The 26,899-nt window shown below is 41.1% G+C and overlaps 1 protein-coding gene across 8 annotated transcripts in view; it reads right to left on the reverse strand.

The window, feature by feature from the left end:
* RBM39 (RNA binding motif protein 39) overlaps nt 1-26,899 on the reverse strand; it is a 33,169-nt gene that overhangs the window by 3,010 nt on the left and 3,260 nt on the right. Inside the window, exons 1-15 of one of the 8 annotated variants that reach the window (XM_027704652.1) lie at nt 24,320-24,382; nt 24,026-24,098; nt 22,387-22,440; nt 19,262-19,453; nt 13,879-13,944; nt 13,717-13,770; nt 12,236-12,353; nt 11,531-11,683; nt 10,829-10,966; nt 9,200-9,265; nt 7,971-8,175; nt 7,709-7,786; nt 2,160-2,192; nt 985-1,060; nt 734-839 (exon numbers count right to left, since the gene is read on the reverse strand). In XM_027704652.1, the coding sequence (XP_027560453.1) occupies nt 734-839; nt 985-1,060; nt 2,160-2,192; nt 7,709-7,786; nt 7,971-8,175; nt 9,200-9,265; nt 10,829-10,966; nt 11,531-11,683; nt 12,236-12,353; nt 13,717-13,770; nt 13,879-13,944; nt 19,262-19,453; nt 22,387-22,415 (1,314 nt within the window). In that variant the 5' untranslated portion in view covers nt 22,416-22,440; nt 24,026-24,098; nt 24,320-24,382. Of the gene's footprint in view, nt 1-733; nt 840-984; nt 1,061-2,159; nt 2,193-5,925; nt 6,107-7,708; nt 7,787-7,970; nt 8,176-9,199; nt 9,266-10,828; nt 10,967-11,530; nt 11,684-12,235; nt 12,354-13,716; nt 13,771-13,878; nt 13,945-14,850; nt 15,213-19,261; nt 19,457-22,386; nt 22,441-24,025; nt 24,099-24,319; nt 24,383-26,899 lie in introns of those variants that run through there. The other 7 variants (XM_027704646.1, XM_027704647.1, XM_027704651.1 and 4 more) reach the window with 7 other exon arrangements.

Consider the following 26,899-nt stretch of genomic DNA (forward strand, 5'->3'; position numbering starts at 1 on the left):
ACCTCCAGGGTCTGAAGGGTAGAAACCAGCCTGACTGTGAGACCATCTGAAAACTGAACTTCAGTCTGGGCTCTGAATTCTTTATAAAAGGGGTTACAGATGGCCAAATTTATTTACAGACCTTCCACAGTTTATATATTCTAAGAGCTGAAATACAGGGAAGAGGTAACTAATCTGGGGATTGTGTCAACACAGTGAAGAAAAATATATTCACCTGTTTAAGATGCAGGTATGAACCTGGAATTCCCTGTTCTAGCTCCAGGCCCTCAGACTGTCCCCTGCAAGGCTCTAATGCCACTAGTGACCACAACTGTTCCCAAGCCTGGGTTGAAGCTCACGTTTCCTGCACACCTGAATTCTGCTGCAGCAGGGGCCCTCTGTGCTGGGCTCTCTAGAAAGGGGAAACTGGAAGTCCCTGACGTGGGGGAAATGCACAGTTTAAGGGAAAAGCCAAATGCCTGAACTGAACTGGCCACTACTCTTCAGCCACAGAACTTCAGCTGGGTAAATCTGCAAGAGCAGCAGCAGCAAACTGCTCATACCCACATGAGTTACAAACAATGATTCACAACAGGAGGGAACCACCAACATCCTGGACAAACTGCAACACTGCTTCAAGAAATTTAGGTTCCGTTTAGGGAAAACCTCCATATTTGTAATGCTCCCTCTAGACAAAATAAAGCAACAGAGCTGCTAACAGAGCTGCTCAGTGTCCCCCCAGAACCAGGCATACCTGAGCTGAGTTTTTGTCTACATAGATGTGGATAACTCCTCCATGTTTGTTACATTCCTCAATCACATCATCTTTAATTTCTGTGTCCCAGCCAGCTTCTTCTTCACTGTATGGGGGGCAGGAAAAACAGGACAGAGATATCACTCGACAAAATCCAGCCCAAACCCATTAAACACACTCTTGCAACATTCTGATTTCTTTCTCACATGTAAAAGTCATCAACAATTGCCACACAATGATAAGTCACTTACGTTTGAGGATTAAACATGTTGGAAAGCTGGAAGCACTGTGTTGCAAGTGGTTGTACAGAAGCAGCTGCAGCCAGAACTGTTGCAATGGAAAAAAAATAACAGTAAAATATCTACAAATGGAAAAAAATACCAGTAACATACCTATGAACCCACTATGCAGGGCTGTAATTTAAATGAGTATCTCCTATCTGTTAAAAATCCCAGCATTCAGCAATGGCAGAAACAGTTCTGACTAAACAGAAATTGAAGGCAGGAAAGCAAAACTCATAACAAAACACTACCAATGATAGATCCATTTAAACTGATCAATACCAACACCGGCACATATGAACCACAGTTGAAGGTGAAAAGTGAAAAGATAATCCTGTACATTGATTTTGGCAGATTTTCCATTTAAACATTAAAAGGCAGAGACACATGCATCTTCACCTGCATCTAAAATGTCTGCCTGAGTTGTATGCCAGCAGCACCTTTAATGTTTTGCTCCTCATGGAAGCTCAGTAGCAGCTCAGGACAGTGGCACCTCCCCAGCTGACTGCACAGCAAGGGACAGAGACCTTGGTGAATTCTCAGAACTTGTTTTAAGCATGTTGAATTATGCTTCAAAAGTGTACCTGCACTTCTGTCCCTTGAAAATGCAGATTATAGGTAACATTTGACAACAAAAATTATGAACATTTGACTGCAGGATAAATTTATACTCCTTCCCTGTAACTACGGAATTACTCCTTGTCATTTCTTGCTGCTCATCATGCCAGTCATCATTAAACACTGTCCCACAGGTGCCCTTCCACAGGCTGCAGCTTCTGTCAGTGGAGCTGCACTGCAGATATTTTGGGTTGTGTAGTCAGGTAATGAACAACTCAGAGACAGTAACCCCAGCTCCTGATTCTCAAATGACCCCTCTAAGCAAGGAGAACACCCCCAACCCAGCCACACCTAAACCCACAACCACCACCCCACACGTTTTCTTGGACTAACACAAGGCTGGGGAATGTCACCAACACAGCAAATGCTGTGAAGGATTTCCAGTCAAAAAATCAATCACAGCACGACTCCCCAGGGACACCTACAGCACACAAGGCCTCAGTGTGGGCAAACTCTGCACCACAAGCATCTCACAGCCATCTGCAACAAGACCTACTAATTACAACTCACATCAAGTGCTAGTTTACCTTCATTCTGCTGGGACAGTCTTGTTTGTAAATCTAAAGAAAAATACAGAGAAGTTAATTAGTATGCTTGGTAGCATCACTGCCTGCCAGCCAGGTTGTTTAGCTCGTATTTCTGTGGTTAAGAGCTTATTCAAGTGCCTCAACCCACTCTCACAGTTCCTCTCTAGCTGTGAGTAGTTTCACTGATCTCAGCTCCTCAGCTGGGAGATTCTGTACTTGACAGATTCCATGACCACAAAGGTAAGCGTATGTCAAAGAGAAACAACACCTTAAAAGGACATGACCATGTCCTTTAATTCAATATATTATCCTCTCCTTGCCTTTGCTGTGCTTGAATTCTTTACAATTTATTTCCATGAGAAAACAATTACAGCAATTCTGACAGGCAATAGAGATTTGACATCTTTATTAACAGAAAGCAGTTAAGCGCAGTTATAGAAACCTGACATTCTCAAAGCAGTTATCAAATTTCATTTTGAGTAGAATGAGGTGATATTTCCCCTGCTACCTTTCCATATAGATGTCATAATGACAAAAGAACCTTCGGTATTTTTCAAATTCAAAACATTTTCAAGAGTTGAGAACATTTAATTTGCCTAGAAAACACCACTTACTTGTTTAGCAACATACAGCTGTCCCAACTGGAAGTGATGGGAGCAAACAAATGCAGACTTTCTAGCCATGACTTTAACACTCAACATCTCAAAATGAATAGAAAACTTCAGAATTCAAGAACTGCAAGCATAAGCCCCTTCAGTAATGTTCCATTTAGCACAGAGACACGAGGAGTGAGAAAACTGAAGTAAACTATCATCTTAATTCACTGGTTTAGAGAGCAGCAGTCATAGACACCAAGCAAGCTTCCAAGCTTACCTGGAAACACCTGAGGGCATCAGGTACAAACATACTTTTTCCCTTTCTAATAAACCCTCCTCGACAACACTGGAGAACCAACAGGAGTGATTTTTTTTCTATCTTCCTCAATTGCCTTCCCAAATACCTTTCAAAGAACACATTCTGAAAAGCAAGACTGGAAGGAGCAAGCTCTGAAGGCCAAGCTGTAACAAGAGCTGGCTACATTTGGCATGTTTTCCATCCAGATCTGAACACAAAGAAAACCTCAGCTCCATAGAGTGGAAGTATCATAATAGCAAAGGCTATCTTAGCCTGTATTCCCTGCAGAAACTGCATGGATTTGGCCAAATCTGTAACTAATTACCTAGTTACTTTTGAAAACAAAGGAGTTTAAAATGTCTGAACTCCCTCAGTTTCCATGAGGACAGACACTCTCCCTCTGCAGTTGTGACCCAGCTGCACAGGCACATCATGTCCAGCTGAACTTGGCCGTGTGGGTCAGCTGGGGCTCCAGAACTCCTGCACCAATCCTGCACATACCACCAGTGCAAATCCTGTCCAGGGCCGAGAGCCAGAACAGTTGTAAACACAGAGAAAAATCAGCTACCACTGTCTTGTGCAACAGTTTCATCAATTAATTATCTACTACCTCTGAAACATAACCTGCTGTTCACCAAATCTTTCATCAAGTCACTGAATTCTCTTGTTGCTCGTGACTGAAGAACAGTCCTTTCCTCTGCCTTCTAAAATCACTCAGAATTCAGAAATTCATTGTCCCTCTTTACTGTCAACTCTTTCCCTACAATTAGTTTTAAATAATATGTGGAAATTAAAATTAATACATCTGTCAAGTTCAGATCTAAGTAACTTTTCCAGTATGTTCTGTATATATAACCTCTTTGGCATGATGGGAGTACAGGCTCAGTGCACAGAGAAAGCAGAAATACAGAAACAGCTACCAAACACTTTCTGTCTAAAAACAAAACGAAGTTGTGTGTTTATTTTGAAATCCAGATGGCTTTAAATAGGCCAAAGCCTGCAAGTAATGTCCAGTGTCCCAAGCCATTACTGTGAAGAGAACAGAGACCAAACAGAGGTCTCATATGATAACACCTATTCCTCCTTCTTGGGCAGCACACCATCTCAATCTCTTCCAAAAACAGACAGCTCCTTCCACCAGGATGGAATACTTTGCCCCAGAAAGCATTAGAGGAATGTTCTATAGGCTGAATATTTTAAGTTTCACATGTTCAGACAGAGAACAGGGTACACAGCTACAACTATTTAGCTTTAATTCCTTTTCCTGCTGGAATTTTCTCCATGGGAATAATGGCCGAGTTCTCAGGTCTCTGGTAAAACTGATTCTTTACCTTCCCTATTTCAGTTTGATTGAATCCCTCCTGGAGGTGGCTGATCAGAACTGCTGGGGGGGTGTAGCTCAGGTGCTCAGTGTCCTGCCTGCAGGAGCACAGCTGACCTTGGCAGTGCATCAGCTGTCACCCTGTCACCCAAACTGCAGTATTTAGGTATTTTCCTCCTCCTGGGCAACCTTTCACTGCTCAGCTCCCAGGCTACAGAACTGGAATTTGATTTAATCACGAAGAGGTGAACAATATACAACACCCCAATAACCTCTTACTGACAGCAACTCTGTGTTCACTCACCTCACCCCCACTGTTCACCATTGTTTTTCATGTAAGTACTAAACAAGATAAGCTCAACACCTGAATTTTGGCTTCAACAACAGCCTCTAACCTTCCCAGCTTTCACCTGGAAAAAGTCCCTCTTTCTCTGAGCCAGCTTCTTTACACACCTTGTACTTCCTGTGCTACCCACTTCTCTGGCTTAGTAACTTCCCACTGACAGGAGCCCAAAGTTCAGTGAGAAGAGCTCTGCTAGGGCTGCCCTACCCAGGAAAGGCACTTCCATCAGGGACTGTCAGCCTTGAAATGCAGCTTCTCTGACACTTTGCTGTACTTTCATAATATTCTCCAGTTTACCTTTCTTTAGTATGACTTCTGAAGGAGTGAAGTCGAGACAGCAACAGGACCAGAATCTGGCCAGATGGTATTTTAATTCCTTCCTTTTGAGTGTAGATAATTTAGAGTTATATGTTCCAGCTACACACAATATCACAGACTTTAAATGTTTATTGACAATACCAGAGATGAGATCTCATGTTTCACACATCTTTTCCCTCACTCATTTCATGGGAGTTTTCTTCCTCCTCTGAACTGTTTACACTCAGCTCTTTTAGCTTTGCTTCTACCTTGGGAATAATTTTTTTTTTTACTACATATTCCTAGCTTACCCTCCTCAAATTCCAACCTTTATGACCACTGTACCCACTACAAACTGAGGCAATGAGATACTTTAGAAATACCTTGGGAGCAGTTTTTCATTCACCTGAGCCCTGCTTCCTTTTTGTTCTCCAAGAGTTGTAAACCTTCATCTATCCTTTCATGTATTTTACAATGTCTAGCTCAGTCTGATTGTTGGCAGGTAATTTTCTTTCTATCTGTTTCCCAAACTAAAAATATTCTTTTGTTATTAGTCCTTTTTCTTGTTTTTCATAGGCTGTGTGCTTATTCCTTATTTCTTTTGAGGTAGTTAATCCCCCAGGTTCAGTGTGGAGCCCATTTCTAACAGGGCTTTTTCTTCTTTCTGTGGAATACAGATCCAATACAGCATTAGCAATGTGGAACAGAAGAAACTTCTCACATCCTGCCTGTTCAAACACCCAATTTGCTCAGACCAGATGACTTTCTTGCCTTGTTTCTTCAACCATTGCTTTTGAAATCACGAGCCTTAGTTACAGACCTGTTTATCCTTTCATTTAAACATGAGCAACTCATGATCCCTCAAGTCAATGGTCATTTCTATTCTCATCCATAACATCTTCATTACTTACCAAATTGAGTTTAAAATAGCATCCCCTCTTCATGAGTCAGTGAGTGTTTGATGAAGAAATTTGTCGGATATCACATCCAGGAATATCTGGGCCCCACCATTATTACTAGCAATTCTTCTCCAATCTGTATCAGGGAAGTTAAAGTCTCCCACAATGACATAATTCCTGGTAGTAATTTTCTCTAACAAGAGTAAAGAGATCTTTAATCCATAACCAAATCTCACTTTGGGGATAGCTCATGACTCTATGGCAGCAAAAAGCTTTATCTTTTTCCAAAGTTACTTAAAGTTGCACATGTCTGCATTATTCCTTTTGTACAATACCAGTGGAATAAACAATGCTACCCCTGCCACTTTCATTTCTACAGTTGCTAAACATGCACCTTCTTCAAACACCTGTATTCAACCTTATCATTTATTTCTCCATAGCCAGGTTATCTCATGTTGATTCCACCTATCTGAACAGTTCTGTGTCAGGTATTTCTGGCCATATTCTTGATTTGGTGAGCTTGGTGAGATTTTTTTGACCTTGCTTGTTTCAAATGGGAAAGGATTGGGTTTTTTTTTAAATACTTCTCTCATTTCTGACTGCCTACACCTGTTTCCACACCTGACTGCCACACTACTGTACCACCTGCATTAACAGTGATCTAACTTTAGTGGTGGTGACCTTTCCTTCTCTTTCTGGTCTAGATACACTTTTTCCTTACCTCTATGCCTTTTTCATCTTTTTCTTCTTCAGCAGACAACCAACATTTTCCTTTCACTAGCCAGTTCCTTTTCCTTCCAAGGGCACATCTCTAGAACAACCCTATTATATTGTTTTAGCAACTGTCTAAAGCTTTACATGTGTGCTCTTCATAGGACTGCACCTGACCTTCAGTAACATCATCCAGGCCTATCTTATTAAGTCTGAATCACTTCTGTCACAAACTCTGCTGGAAGGCAAACAACAATGCCACCTATTCTTTGCTACTGTCCTGACACTTTCTCACATGTTCCAGCATCTAGTTATTTGTGACATTAAGTCATTTTCTACTGCTATGACAGTTGAATGTTCTCTGTTCTTACTACTAATTAAAAGTAACAAAAAGAAGAAATTCCACTCTGTGAAACCCTGATCTCCTGTGGGAGGTTACTCACTGCTCTAGTCCTGAACAGCCCTTGAACAGTTTGCTGTTTAGGCCAGTAAGAACTAGCAGCAGCAATCATATATTCAGCCTCACTCCAGCAAACCCACCTGCAGAACACACCAACAACCACAGCCAAAGCCAGGCAACACACATTCCCTGACATACAATGTCCTTTCTCACCAGGACACACACTGTACATATCTAACACTGCTGCCACCCTCGGGACATGTCCCCCATCAAGTCCTAATAACCTCCTCACCCCTGGTACAGCTCAGGCTTTTCACAGAGGTCAATGCCCGTCCAATTCTGGGCCTGCCATTTTTAGCAGTCAACACTTAACAGTGCAGTAGAACTTACAAGTCCCCATTAGCACAGAGAATAGCACAGATAAAGAGATGAAGGCTTGGGATGAATTAGGTGAACCACAACAGATTTGCAAAAATACTGCAAAGTGAATCCCACCCATCCCAACTGTGATACACTGTCCCTGGTTATCTGCTTACGGATCTGCAGCGTTTTACAGTGTGTCAAACACACTGCAATCCCTGTGTTTTCATTTTAAAAGATCACAAAACATATTAAAGTACCTCTTGTCACAAAATTATAAAGCAAAAAGTAATTTGGAAAAAAAAACAGGTCATCATTTCTTACCTGTCACAGCTCCAAAGGCCAAAGAGCCGCTCATCTGCAGAGCCTGCTGTGCAGCTGGGGGAATCTGCAACCCAGTACCTGCAACACAACAACACTGCCACTCACTCAGGGATGCACTAACACAAGCATCAGAAATCTTACTGTTGTCAAAAGATTAAAGAGATCATTTCATGCAGTTATCCCAAGTTCTGTGGGGGGTTTTAATTCAAACTCTGCAAACTGGTGTATTTTTTGCACATTTCCTATTAAACATCACACCCACCTTCTGCAAGTCTTGCCATCAACTGAAGGCGACCAGTTGTTCCCAAGTCAATTCCAGTTCTTTCCAACTCATCACTGTCCAAAAAGGAGCTGGCACTGGAAGCATCAGTACGCTCAGTTACATGTCCCACTTTCATTGGCCTCCCAGCCAGCTCAAATCCATTGAGTTGTTCCAAGGCCTTTTTGGCACACTCAGAGTCTGAGAACTGTAGATTGGAAAGGGGGAAATTCAGTAATACTGCCTACAGGATTCAGCAACACTTCTACTGTCTGCAACATCCACAATTACAGAAACAGAAGAAACTCTCTACGATAACAGCAACAAGCTAACTTAAATATGCTCTGTATTTTTAATTTAAACCAAACACACAGATTTTGGTATTTACTGTCTCATATTTAGGTAATGTATTTAAACATAGTTATAGTTCAAGTTACAGCATCTAGATACTTCAATCAACAGAAGTCTTGGGCTGCAGTTCTCTTAAAAGAGTGACAGTCACTTTCTTTGTGACCTTACAACTGCCATGGTATTTACTGATTATTCCTAACAGATGTCCTGCTTTATGCTGCGAAACATCAAAATAAACATACAAACATTTTATCAGTGTTAAAACCGTCAAGTCTGAACTATATAGTTAGTTTGGTTTCATTTGTGTCCAAGTGCCAGAGGTCCCAGCCGAGACTTTTGTCCCCATGACAAATTGCCAGGTCAGTCAAGAAACTCAAGTTCACAAAATTGTGTACCTGAGGGCAAAGAGGAGAGATGTTTTCAACTGAAAGTTTCATCTTCCAAAATTTTATGTCCCCCAAAAAGCTCAAATTCAATCATTTTCACAACTGTGAAAAATGCCAGTCTTTACTAGTGTCTTTGCCTGCAGAAGGCAGCATTTGCTTTCCCAGGCACTGACTCCAAAGGAAACTACTCCCACCTGAACACATCCATTGTTCACCCACAATACCCAGACAACTGGCAGAAACAAAGAAAAGGGCCAGTGCTGTGTGTCCTCTACATGACACTTCTAAAATGGGACCTAACAGAGATAAAGTAGCAATATAGTAGCTGCTCTCTAGATACAACAGCAATATGGATTGATAAGGTGTATATATAGTAGCAATGTAGACTGCTGCTATATATACACATGATAAGGTTATATATATATATAGATACACTACTACATAGGAAGATTACACCCAGAAATGGCCTAGGAAAGCTGGCAATGCCAGTCATACCGTAATGAATCCATATCCTTTTGAGCGTCCAGTTTCACTGTCCATCATCAGCTGAATGCTTTCAATCTGAAAGATAAGAATAAAGCTATTTATTATCAGACATTTTATAACAACCCACAAGATACCAAAACACAGTGTGGAAACAGCCCTGAGGAATACACAGACATGAATGTGAAATCACTGTTTTTATTGGGTTTTTTTAATCAGTTTCTCATTCCTTCCTCAAGTCAAACTTAGTGTACAGACAGTCCGGCAGGTGCTCCAACACTGAGACAGAAGCAGGTAAACGTAAGGGGTTTGAGTGCAGCTCCAGGTAGAGCTTTGGTCCTGATGCAACATTCCAGCAGATCATGAGCACACAGACACCATCAGATCCTCACTGAAACACTCTGGTCATGCATCTCATATGCTGAGAAACTGTTCCACAAGCTAAGAAAAGCAGTTTGCATGTCTGACCGGGGTCTTAAACAAAGGGCTGTATATTTTAATAATTACTGGTATTTGGGAACTCCTAGAAGTTTACAGTGACTGAATTTAAAACACAGTGCTGAGTCATCCGTGAGCCATAAAGTAGTATTTGGAAGAGACAGCAACACAGAAGATAGAACTGAGTTTAGGACTGGAGTATATGGAATAAAAAGGAACAACCTTCACAGCTCTACATGTAAACCCTGCCAAAACTACCTTAATGCTACTGCCAGACCTTGAGAAAAAAAATAAACAAGAACAGCAGCCATGTGGATTAAAATTTAATCAACTAGAGCAATTTTCCAGGGTTTTGCACAAGAGATTTAAAGGGATGGGCATACTGGGTCTGAATAATGCATGTGAAAAGCACTGCCACCATATGTATGAAGCAGAATTCATATCCAAAGACAGTAAAGAACCCAAACATTAATGGACTTCTTTTTCCCCATTAAGTACCTAACTTTTCCCCGTCTCATAATGAAATACCCCAGGTACCTTGGCACAGTACAGCTAACAGTTATTGTAGCTCCACTGGAAACTTTGGATTTGATCTGCTCACTTCCATAATTCTCTCTACAAAAACTTATTGCCATGCTGCAAACTAGGGCCCAATGCTCAGGAGTGAGAAGGGGCCTGAGTTGGAGCTGCACAGGACACACCACTAGTTCTTGGTCCTTACATGAGCTAAAACTTAAGCAAAAAGTCCTCAGACACAGCTGACAGATAGTAAAATATTCCAAGACCTCAACCCCATTTCTGTGCTTTGTGCTTTAACCTGTGAAACAGGGCCCTCATTCACAATCACGGGTGGGAAAGATATTCACAAGTCACAGGAGCAGGATACAATGTAGGGAGTTTTTGTTTTGGTTTGGGTTTTTTTTTCCTCTGATCATTAATTTAGGTACTCATGGAATTCTCAGCTTTCCTTTGTAAGATCTGCCATTCCAATTCACTGGACACCACCACAAACCCAGGTCCTCATCTGTTCTCTAACACCACCCACGCACCCAAAGCCTGGGGATGTTTATGGGCAGTGCAAGAAGGGAACAAATGTTTCGTGGGTGTGAAGCTGAATTATTTGCAGAAGCTGTGAGTGCTCCACAACTAATCTAGGTTTTTCAGATAAACTACCACAACACAACATGTCAAATTAACATTTACCCTGCCAAATGGCTCGAAGATTCCTCGAAGCATATCTTCAGTTATGTTGAAGTGTAATGATCCCACATAGAGTCTCATGGGACCAGCGCTGCCCTTCTGCAGATTATTTGCCATTGCTGCTGCTCTGTTTTTCTCTGCCTAAGAAAAGGAGAAAATAAAAATTCACCTTCTGTCAGAATTTAATAAAAAACCCTAACATAAGCAGTATGTATCTATCAGATCAGAACTAGGCAGATTCACCAAAAAACCACAAGCTGTTGTATAATCTGCAGACTATCCATCGGACTTTAAATTAAAATCCACAGAACCCAAGACCATGATCAAGTACAGAGACACAGATTCCAAAAGCCTTCAAACTGAAAAACTTCATGCATAATTCTGGCTTGTATCTAGTAAATTAACAGTTTTTACATATGCTGGGAAGCATACACAATATAACCTACAATTCTATAACACTATTTCAATTTCTTTACTACTACTTGCTTAAAATCTTTATCTTCAAAATGCATTTATATCACTTTGGATATATATATTTGCCTGTCATCTATGGGAAACAAAAGTCCACTTATAATTAGCTTAAATCATCCTTGTTAAGGTTTTCCAAACATGCAATGGTAACCAAACTTTCAAACATTAAGTTTCCCAGCAAGACACAAAAGGCAGAACTCAAAATGAACAAAAATGAGATTTACAACTCCTTACCTGTGATGCCTGTACTATGATGGGTACACCCAGGACTCTCTGTCCAGTCAGTCCTATTGCCAGGGGCACTGAACTGACATCAACAAATTCAACATAAGCAATTCCCTTTGAACGCCTGGAATTTCTGTCTGAAATCATTCGCACATCACGAACCTGAAAGGCAAGAATAGACATGAGTACTTTGGACAGAAAGGAAAAAACCTAATGCAGCCCATTCCTCAGACAGGTATTGATAATGAGATGATCATTTGCCAAGCCAATGGCTTTGTAATTGTGCTGAAAATCTATGGCAGCATACAGCTTTAACAAACATATCCCAGAGGCAAGGGAGCACTAAAGCTGCTGTTCAAAGTCGAACCCAGTGTATGACAAAAGTTTTTCAAAATTAGAAGTTAAATGAATTTTCAAGTTACACTAGAACTGACAGATAGTTCTATCTGTCAGAAAATATGAAAAACTAAGTTGTTTGACTCAGAATTGAATCGACATGTTTTGCATCACATCACATGAACAATGAACTCCTGAGAAATTACATTTTCATGTTCAAAGCCTTTAATAACTAGTTCATCATCATTCATCCCCCTTTGCACAGGTACAGGAAGCTCCACTTCCTTACAATTCTCAAAAATATCAATCCTGTACTTAAGTTCTATTGGGACAGCTTGAGGCAGTAGTCAGAATCATTTTAACTTCCCTATTAATTACCTTCCCTACTGTAGAGAAAAATTCTTCCAGGTCTCTTGGTCGAATTCTTGCAGCCAACTGCATGCAGAATACTGTTCGAGCATCCCTCTCTTCAGGGGTAAGATTATCAATAGGTTCTCTGGAAAGAGCAAAGTTCAGTTAAAAAATAAACTGAATTAAGCTAATTCATCTCTGGACTGCATATGAAACACTAAATAATCAGTACTTCCCAGCCTAATAGTGAAAAACACACCTGCTGCATTTAAAAAAGGCAGGGTTAAGAAGTGAGTACCTAATATTAATATGATAACCTATTTACTTGTATAACATGACTGAATATCCTGTTTCAACTGTGAGCATTAAATATGCCTGAAAACTTCTATTTCACCTCCAGAGGCCCAAACTAATCAGAGATGGCACTTTGCTGCTGTCCAGAAGTGGTACCAGGAGCACTGTGGAGCCCCCAGTCACGGAGGTGAGATGAGAGGACGAGGACACAAAGGGCAGCAGGGTGGACTGGCACAGCCTGGCTGTCCAAACTCTCAGACAAGTAGTGCCAACCAGGCTTTGCAAACTCACATCTGGCATCTACCCAGTCACTTCAGAGTCACTGCAGCCACTGCATAAACAATACTGATATCCATGTAAATGGAATTCCCAGTCCTCAGAGTTTCAGCTTGTTAACTCATAAGAAAATTAAGAATAGTGAATAATTACTCTGATCCTTGACATCAGAAGCACTAGAATAATTTTATTTCAATACTGAACCACTATCTGAAATTAGATACACCATTTCTAAGGCGTTGAAGCTTCAAATCTAAAAAAAAAAATCTGACTTGTAGTCAAGTACAGGACAGAACTAGCATGCTGGATCCTGGACTAAGTTTTCAGTCATGGAGTACGTATTTATATTAATATAATTATATAGATACTAATCACTGAGAATACAAAAGAAAAATTTACACTGAATTATCTCAGTAAGAGTTTGCTAGTCATTAAAAAACAAAACAAGATTGGTTAAATTTAACTGTATTAATGTAAGAGAATAATCTCATTAGCAGCTATCTAAATCTAATTCCCTTAAATGAGAAGCCTGAGAATGGATAAGCAGCTCCTGCATTTCAAAGGTATCCAGCCTCTCTACAAATAACGTGAATACTGAAAAGCAAAAAGAAGCATTTGTACTTTTCCATTCTTTAGATTATTAAGCACAACTTAGCACAAAAGCTAATTCAATTCACAATTAATGGGTAAAAGATTGAGAACACAAATGCAAAAAACCAAAGCAAGGCTTCTTTTGCAAACTGATGTTTTTTACAACTGTTTATGACATGGGGAGAAGGCAACACATTAACAATGCTCTCCTCTCCCTGGTTTACTAAATGAATTTCAGCATCACTTTTGAGTAGAAGTTGGAGAGCAAGTAGCCATGCATTATTTCACCATCACTTTCCCAACTTCAATAGGACAAAAAACCACCCAACACATGTAAAAAGTTGTACCTAACAGGGCTCTTGTCTTTTCTGAAGGGACTTTTGCTCCTGGAGCGACGTCTGCTAAAAAGAAAGAAGAAACAAGATTAGAAGAAAACCTTCAAATACACCACTCTGATTTTAATCAAAATCTACTAATGATACAATAAAAAGTAGAGAAAAGTCAGAAACCTTAATTTGATGCTGTGAGGCAGACCAATCTTCCCTCTGATGGCACTGTTGAATTTTGGACCAGAACTACGGCAAAAGAAAAGACAGACATTACTCACCTGAGTACCAAACTTCAGGATTTCCTCTCTGTATTCACATTACACTGCAAGTGCTCACCCACCCTTGCACCTGAACTGGTCAGCATTTCCATCAGCAGCACCCAATGCATGCATAATATTATCACAGGATATCAACACATGCAGCACTCCAGACCATAAGGCATGGAATATGCTCCCCTCTCAGCTTCACCTGCATCACAAACCCCCAGAATATGCAGGACTCCGGGAAGTGAATTATGAGCCAGCCACACACGGCACATTTGTACGTGCAAACTATTCTGAGCTACAGTTACAGCTGTAACCATTTTCACACGTTTTTGTGTCCACATCAAGCCCTATGTACTGATGATTGCAAAGCAGGACCTTCATGGCCTGGAGCTCAGCCCCAGAGCTGGGTGCAAAGTGGTGCTGGCAGGATTACTTGCTCAAGTGTAACGTTTTAAAACCGAAAGTTTCATGAAATTTAAGGTGCAAGAAGAAACCAAAGTGGCTCCCAGCAGACATCTGTAAGGGACACATTGACTAATGTTGTCTCAGCTCTCGCCACTGAAGTGCTACAAATATGCCAATGGAGCTTCCTGAAGTTCTTAATGGCCACCAAACCACAGAAGCAGTGAACCCAGCAGTTAGCCCTATATATAGACATGGAACCACAGAAGGAATCCAACCTCTTGGCTGAATCTAATTTTAGTTCTCCAGGCTTCACAGAATCTGTTAGAACAAACTGTAACCTGCCCTTTACTTCCACGTTAAGGACAGTCCTCACTAGGTAACGTGGTACATGGGGACAGCCTGTGACACGGGCAGCAGGACTCATCCCATCGTGTTCTCCCTGAACTTGATGTCCTGGTAGATACAAGGCAAAGAACAACACCTGTTAACATTCTTCCTGTATCTCCACCGAGCAGAGGCACTGCTGCACAGACTGAGTGCTGTGCACTGGGGCTTTGGCTTTCCATCTGCACACAATTGATTCTTTCTGTTGTAGCTACAATTTGATGTGAAACACCCTGAAAGACACGGCGGGTTGAAGACATTAAGTAGTCTTCCACTAAATCCATTTGGCCAGGCAATTTGTCTGAAAAACATCTTCTTGCTCCTCAGTGGAGCAGTAATGCTTATAGTTAAACTCAGCATCCACAGCAAGGAGGAGGATGCCCGTTTTTAAACATGTCATGACACAGGTGGAAGTAGTGGGCCAAGATCCAAAACCGTGCTGGCCAGGTTAAAGCAAGAGAAATATGGCCCTGTACAACACTGGAAAAAAAAATAAAGAAAAAAGACCATTTAGAAACTACTTATTAAGAACAGAGAAAATAAGACATAAAACACAGGCACGTGTTGAGATGAGATTGCTATTGATCAAACCCAGACTTTTTTTGCCCAGGATAAATTACTCCATTTCCTACTCAAGTCCAGACAAATGACTGCTCGGAGCATCCATTCGGGTTCTCCAGTATCTGAGAAACTGCTGAAAGCTGCACCTGGAAATGCTGGTACTGATTCCAGAGGGCAACTTCTTACCAAACATGGGACTACCCTGCACCTTCACACCTCCTGGTATAGAACGTGGTGTTCTCCAGTTCAACTCCAATGCAGCCAGACACACCAATTACAGTAATTCCAGAATACTAACATACAGACCAACTAAACAATAGTAAATAATTATGAGTTTTTAAGGAAATGGTGAAAGAAATGTTTTGTTTGTCTAAATCTAATGAAAAGAATCCTCAAAACACAAACAATTGATAAGTAACATAGTAACAGTTTCAAATACATGCACAGTTTCCCAAGGGGGAGGGAGGGAAAAGGAAAAAAGTGGTGGGGAAAAACACACAACCCATCACAACTCCAAAGATCTCTTTTCCATTTTCACTCTTGATTAGTAGTACCTTATTTACATGATTCCATGAAACACTGACAAACTCCAGTGACCTAAAGCCATCCCAGACTGAGCAGAGAGCTGCCTGGGGCAAGGTGACAGCCCAAGTTACCTTCTCAAGATCCCTTTCCAGCAGTATTCTGCAGGATGCACTTCCCTTTGTTTTTCTAAGGAGATCTGCTTGTAAAGCTGTAGATCTCAGGGAAAGCTTCTTCACTCCTATGGCCCCCACAGCTGCTGCCCAGCTCCTGCTATCATCCAAGGCAGTACCATGTCACAAGTAATTCATCTTTATGTCTAGGAGTCCTCTTGTCCCTAAGCCAAAGGCCCTCAGCCCATATGGACATGCCTTCCCAAACCTGCGTGATGCCACACGGCCCAACAACAGTCAGGTCGGAAGACAGTCAGCAAATTATCAGCTCTTACCTGCTAATTCTTACTCAAGACTCCAACAAAACAGTGTTGGACAAGGCAAACTTTGGCTAACAAAGTCCAGGGGCATCATGATGAACTTTCAGTCCTCATGTAATACATCTGTTTTCCCAACAACTTTGTCCAAATTCTCGGTTTCAGAATAGAAACAGGATGGTCTAAGTGACTTCTACTGTACATTAGCAATGTCTGTGATTTGCCAGACAGATGTCTAAGCAAGAATACCCAGTCAAGTTCTTTCTACTAAGAGATCTAATAATGTAGCTGTAAAACACTTAGAGAACAACATGTGTGAGAATAACATTAGAAAAAAACCCTGTCAACATTAAGCAATGCAAGCCAGTCACCCCATTTAAAAAAACTGAAGCATTTAACCACTTTCTAAAGCTTAAGTGACAAATTCCAAGGTTTCAGGTTTTCTGTGGCACTCTCTTCTCCATACTAGACTTTCTCTTGTCACTGTTGCTGAGATGCCTCTTAACTGCTCCAGCAGCAAAAACATCTGTTTACAGGCATCAGCTTGAAAAGGAGCCTTTATAAAGCAAATGGGAAAGATCACAAGGAGGAGAAAGAGTAACAAATAAGATAAAACAGAAGCCATAATGCATTTTGATCTAGATGCTGCCCCAGCCAGCAAGAGTACTCTGGCAGTTACTTTTGAAATGCTGAGCTGATGGCACTGATACAGAGACAATTTCTTCAAATGAAAGCACCAGTTCTGGTGATCCAGAGTTATCTGATCCAAAGGCAGCCAGTAGTACAGGAGGCTTCATCTCCAAAACTCCTGTCTCCCTGAAAGTCAGTGTCTGTTATACAGATTTAAAGGTGGGTCTCTGCACTAGAAGAGTACTAAACAGGAAATTAAGAGCCCTCCACTCTCGTATCTTCTGAGGCCCTTCTCTTTCACACTTTTTGAGACAAAACTAGAATTTGGGGATCACATTAACATATGTATTACTTCAATAGCACCATCCATGATCTACAGGTGATTGACAGCTGACTGCTTCCTGACTGCCAACAGTCAACACCAACCCCTCTGGGATACACGTGCCTGCCCTCTTACCAGTCTTCCACTAAACCATTTCAAACACTAAAATTCTACTTGGTTAAATGAAAGCAACAATCCGGCAACTGCAGCAGAACTACCAAACGAATCAGCACAGCCATGTATCCTCAGGGCATACCAGACCATCTCAGCTTCTTTATCACTGTATTTCCAGAGAAATACCCAGAACAGCTACAGAAGAGTGTCAGAATAGGGAAAAAGAACCCTCACAGTCATTTACCTTTCTGGCATAACGTACCTCAATGCACTAAACCAGGCATGGGTTATTGCACTTTCAATCTCTACTTGAAGAAATTATTTTGGAAGACCAGAACACTGGAACTTCCAAATTTCTCTAGCTGAAGAACCTTCTCACCCAGTGACAACAAAATACCAAAGAACAAAACTCTCCAATGCAGCTGGGAAAAAGCAGCAACTCTCAACTATGTGAAGAGAAGAAGGACATCCTCCCCCTGCACCCCCACACTGGAGGGGAGGCTGTCAGGTTCCACACGTGGAAGGCCCAAGTTTTGGATCAAGGTCCTCTGTGTCTTGAGCCACAACAGTAGCACTGGCACAACCCAACCAGCTACTGTAACTTTACAGGTGCCCAAGAGCTGTAGGAAAATGAGCCAACTGTGCAGTGCTGAAATCTTCAGAGCTGAAGCCCAGAGCAGTGCACAGAGGCTCTGCCCGGCCTGGCACTGGAGACAAAGGCAGAGCGGGGATGACAAGCTCTGTGATCCCCATGTGCACAGGATGCCACTGCACCTCAGCAGAGCCAGGAGCTGCAGTAAGTTCTCATTCTCAGAATGCCCACATCCAGGTGACTTAGCACAAACTGAGACTCTGAGACCTCGGGCAGTTTTGTTTGCATTCCAAGAGTACAAAAGGGAATGTGTTCCCTGGATTGGGACCCAGCCAAGAAAAACATTCATGTACTAAAACTGCGCAAGCCTGCAATTTATCAGAAGGTAAACACTGTCTGCTCAAACATCTTGAGAGATATCTTCATCACGGATGACATTACATGTCATGGTTTAAAAAATACATCCTTTTCAATTGCCTGCTTTTTACAGGACCTTGCATTCCCAGACTTGGTAACAGCTGAGATGAGGCCTGGACAACAGCAGACACAAGGAGCAGCCTCAGGTTATTAACTACAGTCAACCATATACACCAGTTCCCAATGGTTTTCTGCAAAGAGGCAACAGGAAGCAAAGGGGAGAGCGGGAATACAAACCATCAGAAACAAATACCGACAAAAAAATGTCTTTTGAGAATTGATTTACAACTGCCAGGAACTCCTTACAGCAGAGGTTCTGTCAAACTAAATGCTTGAGAGGATCAAAGAGTTCTTTCACAGCTTCTGGACAAGTCTGAGAAAAAGCAGGGCAAATATGCAATGCATGGGCATTCCGAAGACAAGATGTTTCCAGTTTGGATGCATAAACACGGGATGTTTTTATGGGTATATGCATTTATGGAGTAAAGTGTTTAAGAGCAGCAAGACCATAAAAATCTTCAGTAATACAAAACCAAGGGTTTATGAGTTTGTAACCAAAGTCACAGACTACTATTCATTTTTTGACATCTAAGCTGTCAAGTTTTATACTGAAGACAGTTTGGACAAGTAGGGAACTTGCTTGTTACTCTGATTTTGTGATAAATTTGGTTTTCCAGTCTCCTGTACACATTCTTTCATTGCTTTTACATCTTTCATTTTGGCTCAGAATGAAAACCAGTAGAAGGGGGATATGTTACTGTCCTCCTCTTTTCCACGCTGTATTTACTGACATTCTTCAAACTCAGCCTCTCACCCTCTGAGATTATTAGTGACCCACTCAGAAAGCAGAAAGTGAAATTTGAGGCTTCCCCATCACCCCACTGAAGCAGCACCCATGCACCTCGACACAAATAACCTACTAGGGGCTCCTGTAGCGGCCTCTGAATCTGCGGTCTCTGCTCCTGGACCGGCTGCGTCTCCGTTCTTTGCTTCTGCTCCGTTTCCTTTCCCGGCTCCTGCTCTTTTTCCGGTCCCGGTCCCGGCTCCGTTTGCGTTCCTTGCTCCTGCTTCTCTTTCTGTCATGGCTTCGACTTCGGCTCTTGCTCTTTTTTCTCCTGAGAAAAAACCCACAACTTTGGTTACGCCCGTAGCTCAGGGTTATTTACCCCAAATCCCACAGTTCCCCCAACCTTGTGTCAAAGACATTGGCAGAAGTTTCCACCTGTTAATATTCATATGGGGTTTTTTTGTTAAATGGGTGGTTAAGCATGTCAGCAATCTTCTATCACTATAAAGTCCACAACAGCACAGCTTTATTTTAGATTTCATAATTGCTAGAGAATGCTTCCAGAAGAGTAAAAGGACTAAAAAACCATTTCCTGTGTTGGATCTACTACATACCAGCTGCAGTACTTCATGTGGCTTTCAACCACACTTAAACACAGTATCAAGATTCTAAGATCAAATTATACTTTTACAGCAAAGTAAAACAAAACAACCAAAATAGAAAGGCGCAAGTCTGAGGGAAAGGAAGGATGGTTAATACTCCCTACCATCACTCAACACACTGCTGAAGAGTTTTTCTTCCCTACTTGCTATTCCTGCTCATAAGACACTTGCTTTTTTAAGTCTATGCTTGTCACAGGTTTGGGCCAAACTGCAGATCTTCGTAGCTTTAACCATTTACTCAGAAAATTTAATCATTTAAGATCTGTAAGTCCACTATACCTCATATCTGAAAACCAGTGAGCAACTGCTCCATTCTTGGCATTTGCATTATTTGTGAATTTTTTTCCTCTATCTCAGCCTCAGACCACCAAAGCTTACACTCCCCTAGTTTTTAAAATATATACGTATGTATACATAAAACACGTGGTAAACAGATGCTCAAGCCATTACTTAAGACAGCAAAATAATCAATTTTGCTGCTAAACTTTTGAAGTTTGAAACGTCCTTTGTCCCTCAATTTTTCCTCTTCCTCCTTTTGGGCCTTCTGATTGCATACACCATGATTTTTCAAAGTGGTCACTCATACACCTAAAAACTTTTTAAAAAGGGCATGTGGATTACAAAAGGTTCATCATTGTTATTTTCTATGGCCATGAAGAAAATGAGACTTCTAGTTAGTTTCCATTTCTAAAGTAAAAAAGTCTCTCACCTGCCACATCTAACTAAGCCTAATCATCACTAGCAGTTTTTGCTCTCCTATCTCCACCTAGGAAGACCCATTAAAACTATCTTAGTACTTGTCTCTGAAGACAAACATTTTGTGATTAGGTTTTAAACACTGGAATATTTTGTGTTTTCCACCAGTTTCTCTAATATTTTTGTATGGACAGAGAAGCTGCTGCATCAGACCCCGATATCCGAAGTCTCACAACCTCCGATAGTTCTGTATTTCTGGGTGGTGTTATCAGTGTCACACCCACACTTCCTGCTGTAATGCAGTTTGGGATGGTCAGGCATGCAGTGTCCTTCCTCCCTAGGACCCATCACTTACCAACATTTCCCCAAGTTGACCCTAAAACACCATCATAACAGCTCTGAAAAATCCTCCCTGTAGCTCCCTATCCTGGCCAGAACCAGTCAGTGGTAACTGCAGCCATTCCCCGTTGGACAGGGAGCTGAACCCCCTGTGCAGGCAAAGACTGCCAAGAGTCCAGACCCACCCTGTGCCTCCAAACCAGGGCTGACCTGGACACACAGTACAGACAGCCAGGAAGAATGAAGGTTCTTAATCCTTCCCATTACTAACACGAACATTTAATATCATTTGACAATTGCTGAAACCTGAAGTTGTTTTTTTAACTTGCTGATTTTTGCTGTGGATTTTCTTGACAGTTTGAATCTTATTTCAGTATTTGCCCAACTGAAGTAGATATAGAATATCATCTGGATATAATTTAATTGATTTAAAGTGTAGCAAGAAGTCTTGCAAAGCCTAAATAAACCTTTGTCTTCAGCAACAGAGGACACTGTCACAAGTCACAAACAAAAGAGCACAGTTTGTTCTTTAAAGATTATGGGGAACAGCAGCTCTATCAAAATGAACTTCTAGGGCTTAAAAATATTGGGAGCAGCTGCTTTTGCTGGAGTTTTAGAGGTCTTGGGATTTAGCATGAGAAGGACGTTCACAGTATTGTTTAGAACACAGATATAAGGTATAATCAATTTTAGATTATTTGATTACAACTAAAGCCTGATCTTGGAATTGGACTTATAATTCCCCAAATATTCATACACCTGGGATAAAACTTTCTTTGGATCCCCTCGGCACGTCATCTGTATGATTTCAGAAGGTGACAACAGCACACATGCTGACTTCTTAAGATAGCTGTGTATTACAAAACTGTACTGCTTTCTGCTTTGTCAAATATCAATTTAAAAATTTGTCTTTTTACATCAATTACCTCATCACCAAATGACACTTGTAAGGTACAGAATTTATTTTACAGACTTAAAAACCTTCCATTTATTTGGGGTATTTAAGAGACTCTTATGTAAGGCATTTTTCCTCAAATTCCTGGTTTCATTCCAGACTGCTTGGGGCATCAGAAGGTGTTCAGATTCTGGAATTATGCTTGCTGAAGAAGGTGGGCTTGTACTCTTGTTTTTCAAAAAAGTTTTCAAAGGTGGGGATGCAGAGAATAGAGGGAGGGGATTCAATACCCTAAACCTTTTCAAGAAAGTACTGGTATCTTTAAATGCTTTGCACTGCTCCAAATCACATTCTACAATAAATTCTACAACAAATATGCTTTTAAAATGCAAAATCCATTGCAGAGCTAAAGTAAGAAAAAAAATTAAATATGCTGAACATACTAAGTCTGTATTTCTATCTGATGCTAATTAAATGTTTCCACAACTTGGATGACACCAGCTGCAAGGGTTTTAGCTACATTTGTAAATAAAAGAAGACTTCTTAATTGCTGCAACTGCAAATACCAAGCTTTGTTATTTTAGCTCCATAAATACTACTGACGTGCATTCCCAGGTTCACAAAACTCAGCAGCCTCTCCCCAAAAGTACAGAACTGAGACAACACTCACTTCTTGCTGCGCTCTTCGTGGCCATTGGCACTGCTCAATTTGTTCTCATCCTAAGCAGGGTTGATAGAAGAACATCGTGAGGACGAAGTGGAAACATTTCAAGTGGTCAAAGGGTAATGGGAATAGGAATAAGAAAATAAAAAACAAAAATTTTAATACTAAATTACTTGTTTACAGTTTAATGTGGAAAGCTTTAGAATATTTAGGTAGGCATGTTTAACCACTTTGCTGCTTAAATTTAAGTCATACTATTACAAAATACAAGAGTTACATCATTTAAAAGTGTATATTAAATTGTAGATACTTCCTTACATGGTTTAGAGAGCAAGTTATCCTGTAGAATTCAGCACTCAAGTGGTTAAATGTTATTTCTATAAAATGTAAGAGGAAGTTTGAGGTCTGTGTTTGTGTGCCCCTCTGATCAGTACCAAGGCTACATCTCTGCCTAAGCCCCGGGGCTGTGCTAGCAGCCAGCCACTATGGATTTCCTATGGATTTCCTGTGACCGATGCCATTCCCGAGATCTTCGCTCATTTTCGTTGAAGGGTTGTAAGAGCTTGATGTCACCTCTGTCACACATCTCGCCCTGAAGCAAACAGGGATTCACACTGCTTTAGTAACGTCGACTCCCAAGAAAGTCATCAATAATCCACCAGTCCAGCCTAAACATTCCCTATTTTCCATACCTGTTTACATGGAAAATATCCATGTTAAGCCAGGACACAAGAATTTTAACATAATAGTTTACAAATTTCTCTTCAAGATGTAAAAGTAACTGCTAAATATTACATAAACTAAATATACATTTAAAACTTACAAATGCTCATCCAAAATTCATTACACAGTTGTAATAAACACTGCAAAATAGACTAACAATAGCTGCTATATAATTTATATACTGGCTTTACAGTTTAATCACATTGGTTACATCAAAAGTACAATTCCTAGGCGACTTAAAGTTAATATACATTTCTTTCAAAACCAGTGCTAAAGCATGCAGACTGTTCATACTTCACCACCATTTGGTGGAAAACAAAAAAGACAGTATTCATTTGCTGCTGGTTTAAGTAAAAGACATCACTATGCTAATTGATAAAAATTTCACATAAAAATTGACATTTCCTAATTAAACAACTAGGACAGAAGAATACAAGAGCTTATTTTAGAATGACACCGCAGACTGTGATACTGTCTTTTACTTGCTAAGAACATTCTACTCAGGGATCCAAGAATTTCCGTAAATTCGTTCACTCAGCAATTGATTTTCATCTGCCCTGTTGAAAGATTAACCGCCAGCAGCTTCTGCATTAAAAGCAAGTCCCACTCTTCTTGCACTGAGCAGACTGTTCAAATATTTACTTGCCATGGGACTGGTGAAAAGGTTATTCTTGGAACCCTGCTGTTTTCCCAAATCACTGCATTCACCTTGTTGCTATACCAAACTAGACCTGGCCATTTTAGAGGAGAGGTTTTAGGATTCTTGGTTTTGGGGGGGTTGTTTGTTTTTTTTTTTCTGTTTTGTTTTGGTTTTCTTTGGTTGGTTTTTGGGTGGGGTTTTTTTTTTGTTTTGTTTTGGTTGTATTTTTTTTTTAACCTAGGGGACCACGGTACAGCGATACGTCACTCAATTACTACCTTATGATTGACAGTTCACACTGGAATCAAAGGTGAATTCATGGGAGTAGAGGTGAGATATCGTTAGGCAAGTCTACAAAGAGAGATAGATGGGCATTTATTCATCACGCTGAAGTGAAACTACTGCACAATATAATTACATTAACAGTATATATTAACTTGAAAGTTACATGTAATGCATGTCCAATAAGATAAATCATGAGGGCTCCAGGGATGTTAGTTTACAGTTCAGCAGTAGTTTCATGAATAATGCTAAATTAAGGTAAACACGACTTCATGGCACATTTTTCTCACCTTCTTGTAAGGAGCTTCAAGCATTGCCTCAATATCAATATCATCAGCCATTTTTCAGGGCACCTAAAAGAAGAAGCAAAATCCACCTGAGTTGGAAAACACCACTGTGCTTAATATTCCAAAAGCTTTTGCTTAAGAGGCCATCCCTGCATTGGCTTAAATTCAGTGAGCAGTGCCTCAGTAGGTGTTTCCAAGGAGAACTGGAATGAAGCTTTGCCCAGTGAGATGATAAAGAATGTGCACAAAGCAATTACAGCTGCGAACAACAAAATGCGCTTGAACACCACGAGCCAGCGGAACCCCCCGAGGGATCCCACCAATTCCTCCACAACAAGGAGCACAGCACAGTTACGACACGGACACGGGGCTGGGGCCATCTTGAGAAGTGCTGCAGCTTGACCCAAGGACACAAAGCACTCAGGCAAAGCTGCTCAGCCTCCCAGCCCTGGCCAACATCGCACTGACCAACCTGAGGGGGTGGACACCAAGGCCCTTGGAGCAATGCAGCCTCCTGGGTAAGGGGGGCACAGTGATCCCAGCACTGGGAGCTACTATAGCACACACAAGGTCCCTCCTGGCTGGAACTTGTCTCAGACAAAAGAGGCCCACCATACCAGGTGACACTAGTCACCACAAACTCTTTGGATTCAGTTGTTCCTCTTATTTTCCAACTTCAACCCCTTATGGTAATTTTATGTTCGCTATACTCTGAATCTCTCTGACACTTGATTTCCTCTCCCTATGCAGGTCTGTTATTAAGAACCTCAAGATTCCTGGTATTATAGACACAACTTCCTCAAATCTCTTAAGAAAAGTTTCTCTTCTTTTTCTTTCTTAAGCTCACAAACAGCCAGTCCTCTACATCCCGGTCAGACAGCCCAATAGTGAGGACTTCCCTGCATGTGCACAATGAAATGGATTTTTAAACATACAGGTTAATTCTGGAACCTTGTTTCCAGGCACTGTTGCAGGAACTGCACTGTCCTGCGACTTGGGCAGAATAATGAAACCGCTCCAACACTTTAGGATCCTCTAAAATGGTCACTTTTAACTCTGTAAATGAGAATGCTTTCCCAGAGCTGCAGCACATCCCACCACGGCCCAGGAATACAATCCAGAATAAAACACAATCCTTAAGCAGTATCACAGCACTGGAAGTTCACACTCAATTACTTAACCAAGGCACACTGACCTCATTTTCAAGTTATGACCTGTTGGGATACAGTGCCATCACTTATAGGTATCACCACCTTCATTAGCTCAGCTCGTTAGAGCAGGGTGCCAATAACACCCAGGGTGTGGGTTTGACCCCCTACAGGCCATTCACTCAAGAGCTGGACTCGATGCTCTTTGTGGGTCTCTTCCAACTCAGGATATTCTGTGATTCGTTGATGTGTAATGGCTCAATTTTATTTTTCACTGGAGTATTTACACTCAGCTTTTCAAGATAGCTCCATACAGGCACGTGACTTAATTCACGGCTGTTCTGCCAGTATGTGGGATGAGTAAGTACATCAGTGTGACTAAGGGCCATGAAAAAGTTCCAGGCCAAACCCAGGATTCTACAAAAGAATTCCCACTGGTGACAACTCCCACCCACAATCACATTTTCAGATGTGCAATTCAGGCAACACATCCAGCTGCACTTGGGGATCTTTCACCCTGCAGAGGGTCGGCTGTAACACAGACCATCAAACCCTGAGTGGGGTGGAAAAGCACAGAGGGAACAACTATCACTGCATCCCCCCAAAAGAGGGATGAACTATCATCCGGTAGGTCCAAAACAAAGGTCCTCATTCACAATGCATTTAGCCACTTAATTCACTGTCAGCGCTGTGGATCGTAACAAAGGGAAAAAAAAAGCACATGCAGTGCTCAAAAAACCCAAAACAAAAAAAGCACAAAAGTTTACAGAAAAAGCTTTTCATAAACAAAGAAGTGCCTCGTGATCCTGAGCCACAACGAGCTGACAACTAAGCACACAGAGAGAAGTGTCACCGTGCCACTGCCCTGTTCCCATTCTTTCTTTGGCATTGACTTCTGGCCACCACCACTGACAATCTCCTGAGCTGCACTCTGGCCTCACACCGGGAATCTGTGCCCTTTGTACTCTGCACAAAACACTTCCACTGGGATAATGCCGTGTTATTATCAGAGTACCTTCTGTCCACACACCACAGCCCTGTTATCAACTCTGCAATGCATACAATGCTTATAATGATGCTATACATAAAGTTGATATTCTTTCTAAAAAAATCACAGTTAAAAGCCCTTATTAATTTCAATTGAGTAGAAAATCACGACAGATTTTCAAGTACCTTTCACTGAACACTGAATTTTCCTAAAAGCCTTTCAGCTTCCTAAAAAAAAAAACTACATAGGCCTGGCATTTCTGCAGAGGGGGAAAAAAAATAACACCATCACCAAAACAAACAAACAAAAAAATACCAACAAAAATCCGTTCCGAAAGTATGAAAAAAACCAAGGAATGAACTACCCTTGAAACTCTGTGGATCCACAGGAAATCTAAAGGGATATGAAATTCACCGCAACTGATCTAGTTCTATTTCTGAACAGAAA

Source organism: Neopelma chrysocephalum, unplaced genomic scaffold, assembly GCF_003984885.1.
Source record: "Neopelma chrysocephalum unplaced genomic scaffold, ASM398488v2 Primary Assembly neopelma1_286, whole genome shotgun sequence".
NCBI classification, from domain to species: Eukaryota; Metazoa; Chordata; class Aves; order Passeriformes; family Pipridae; genus Neopelma; species Neopelma chrysocephalum.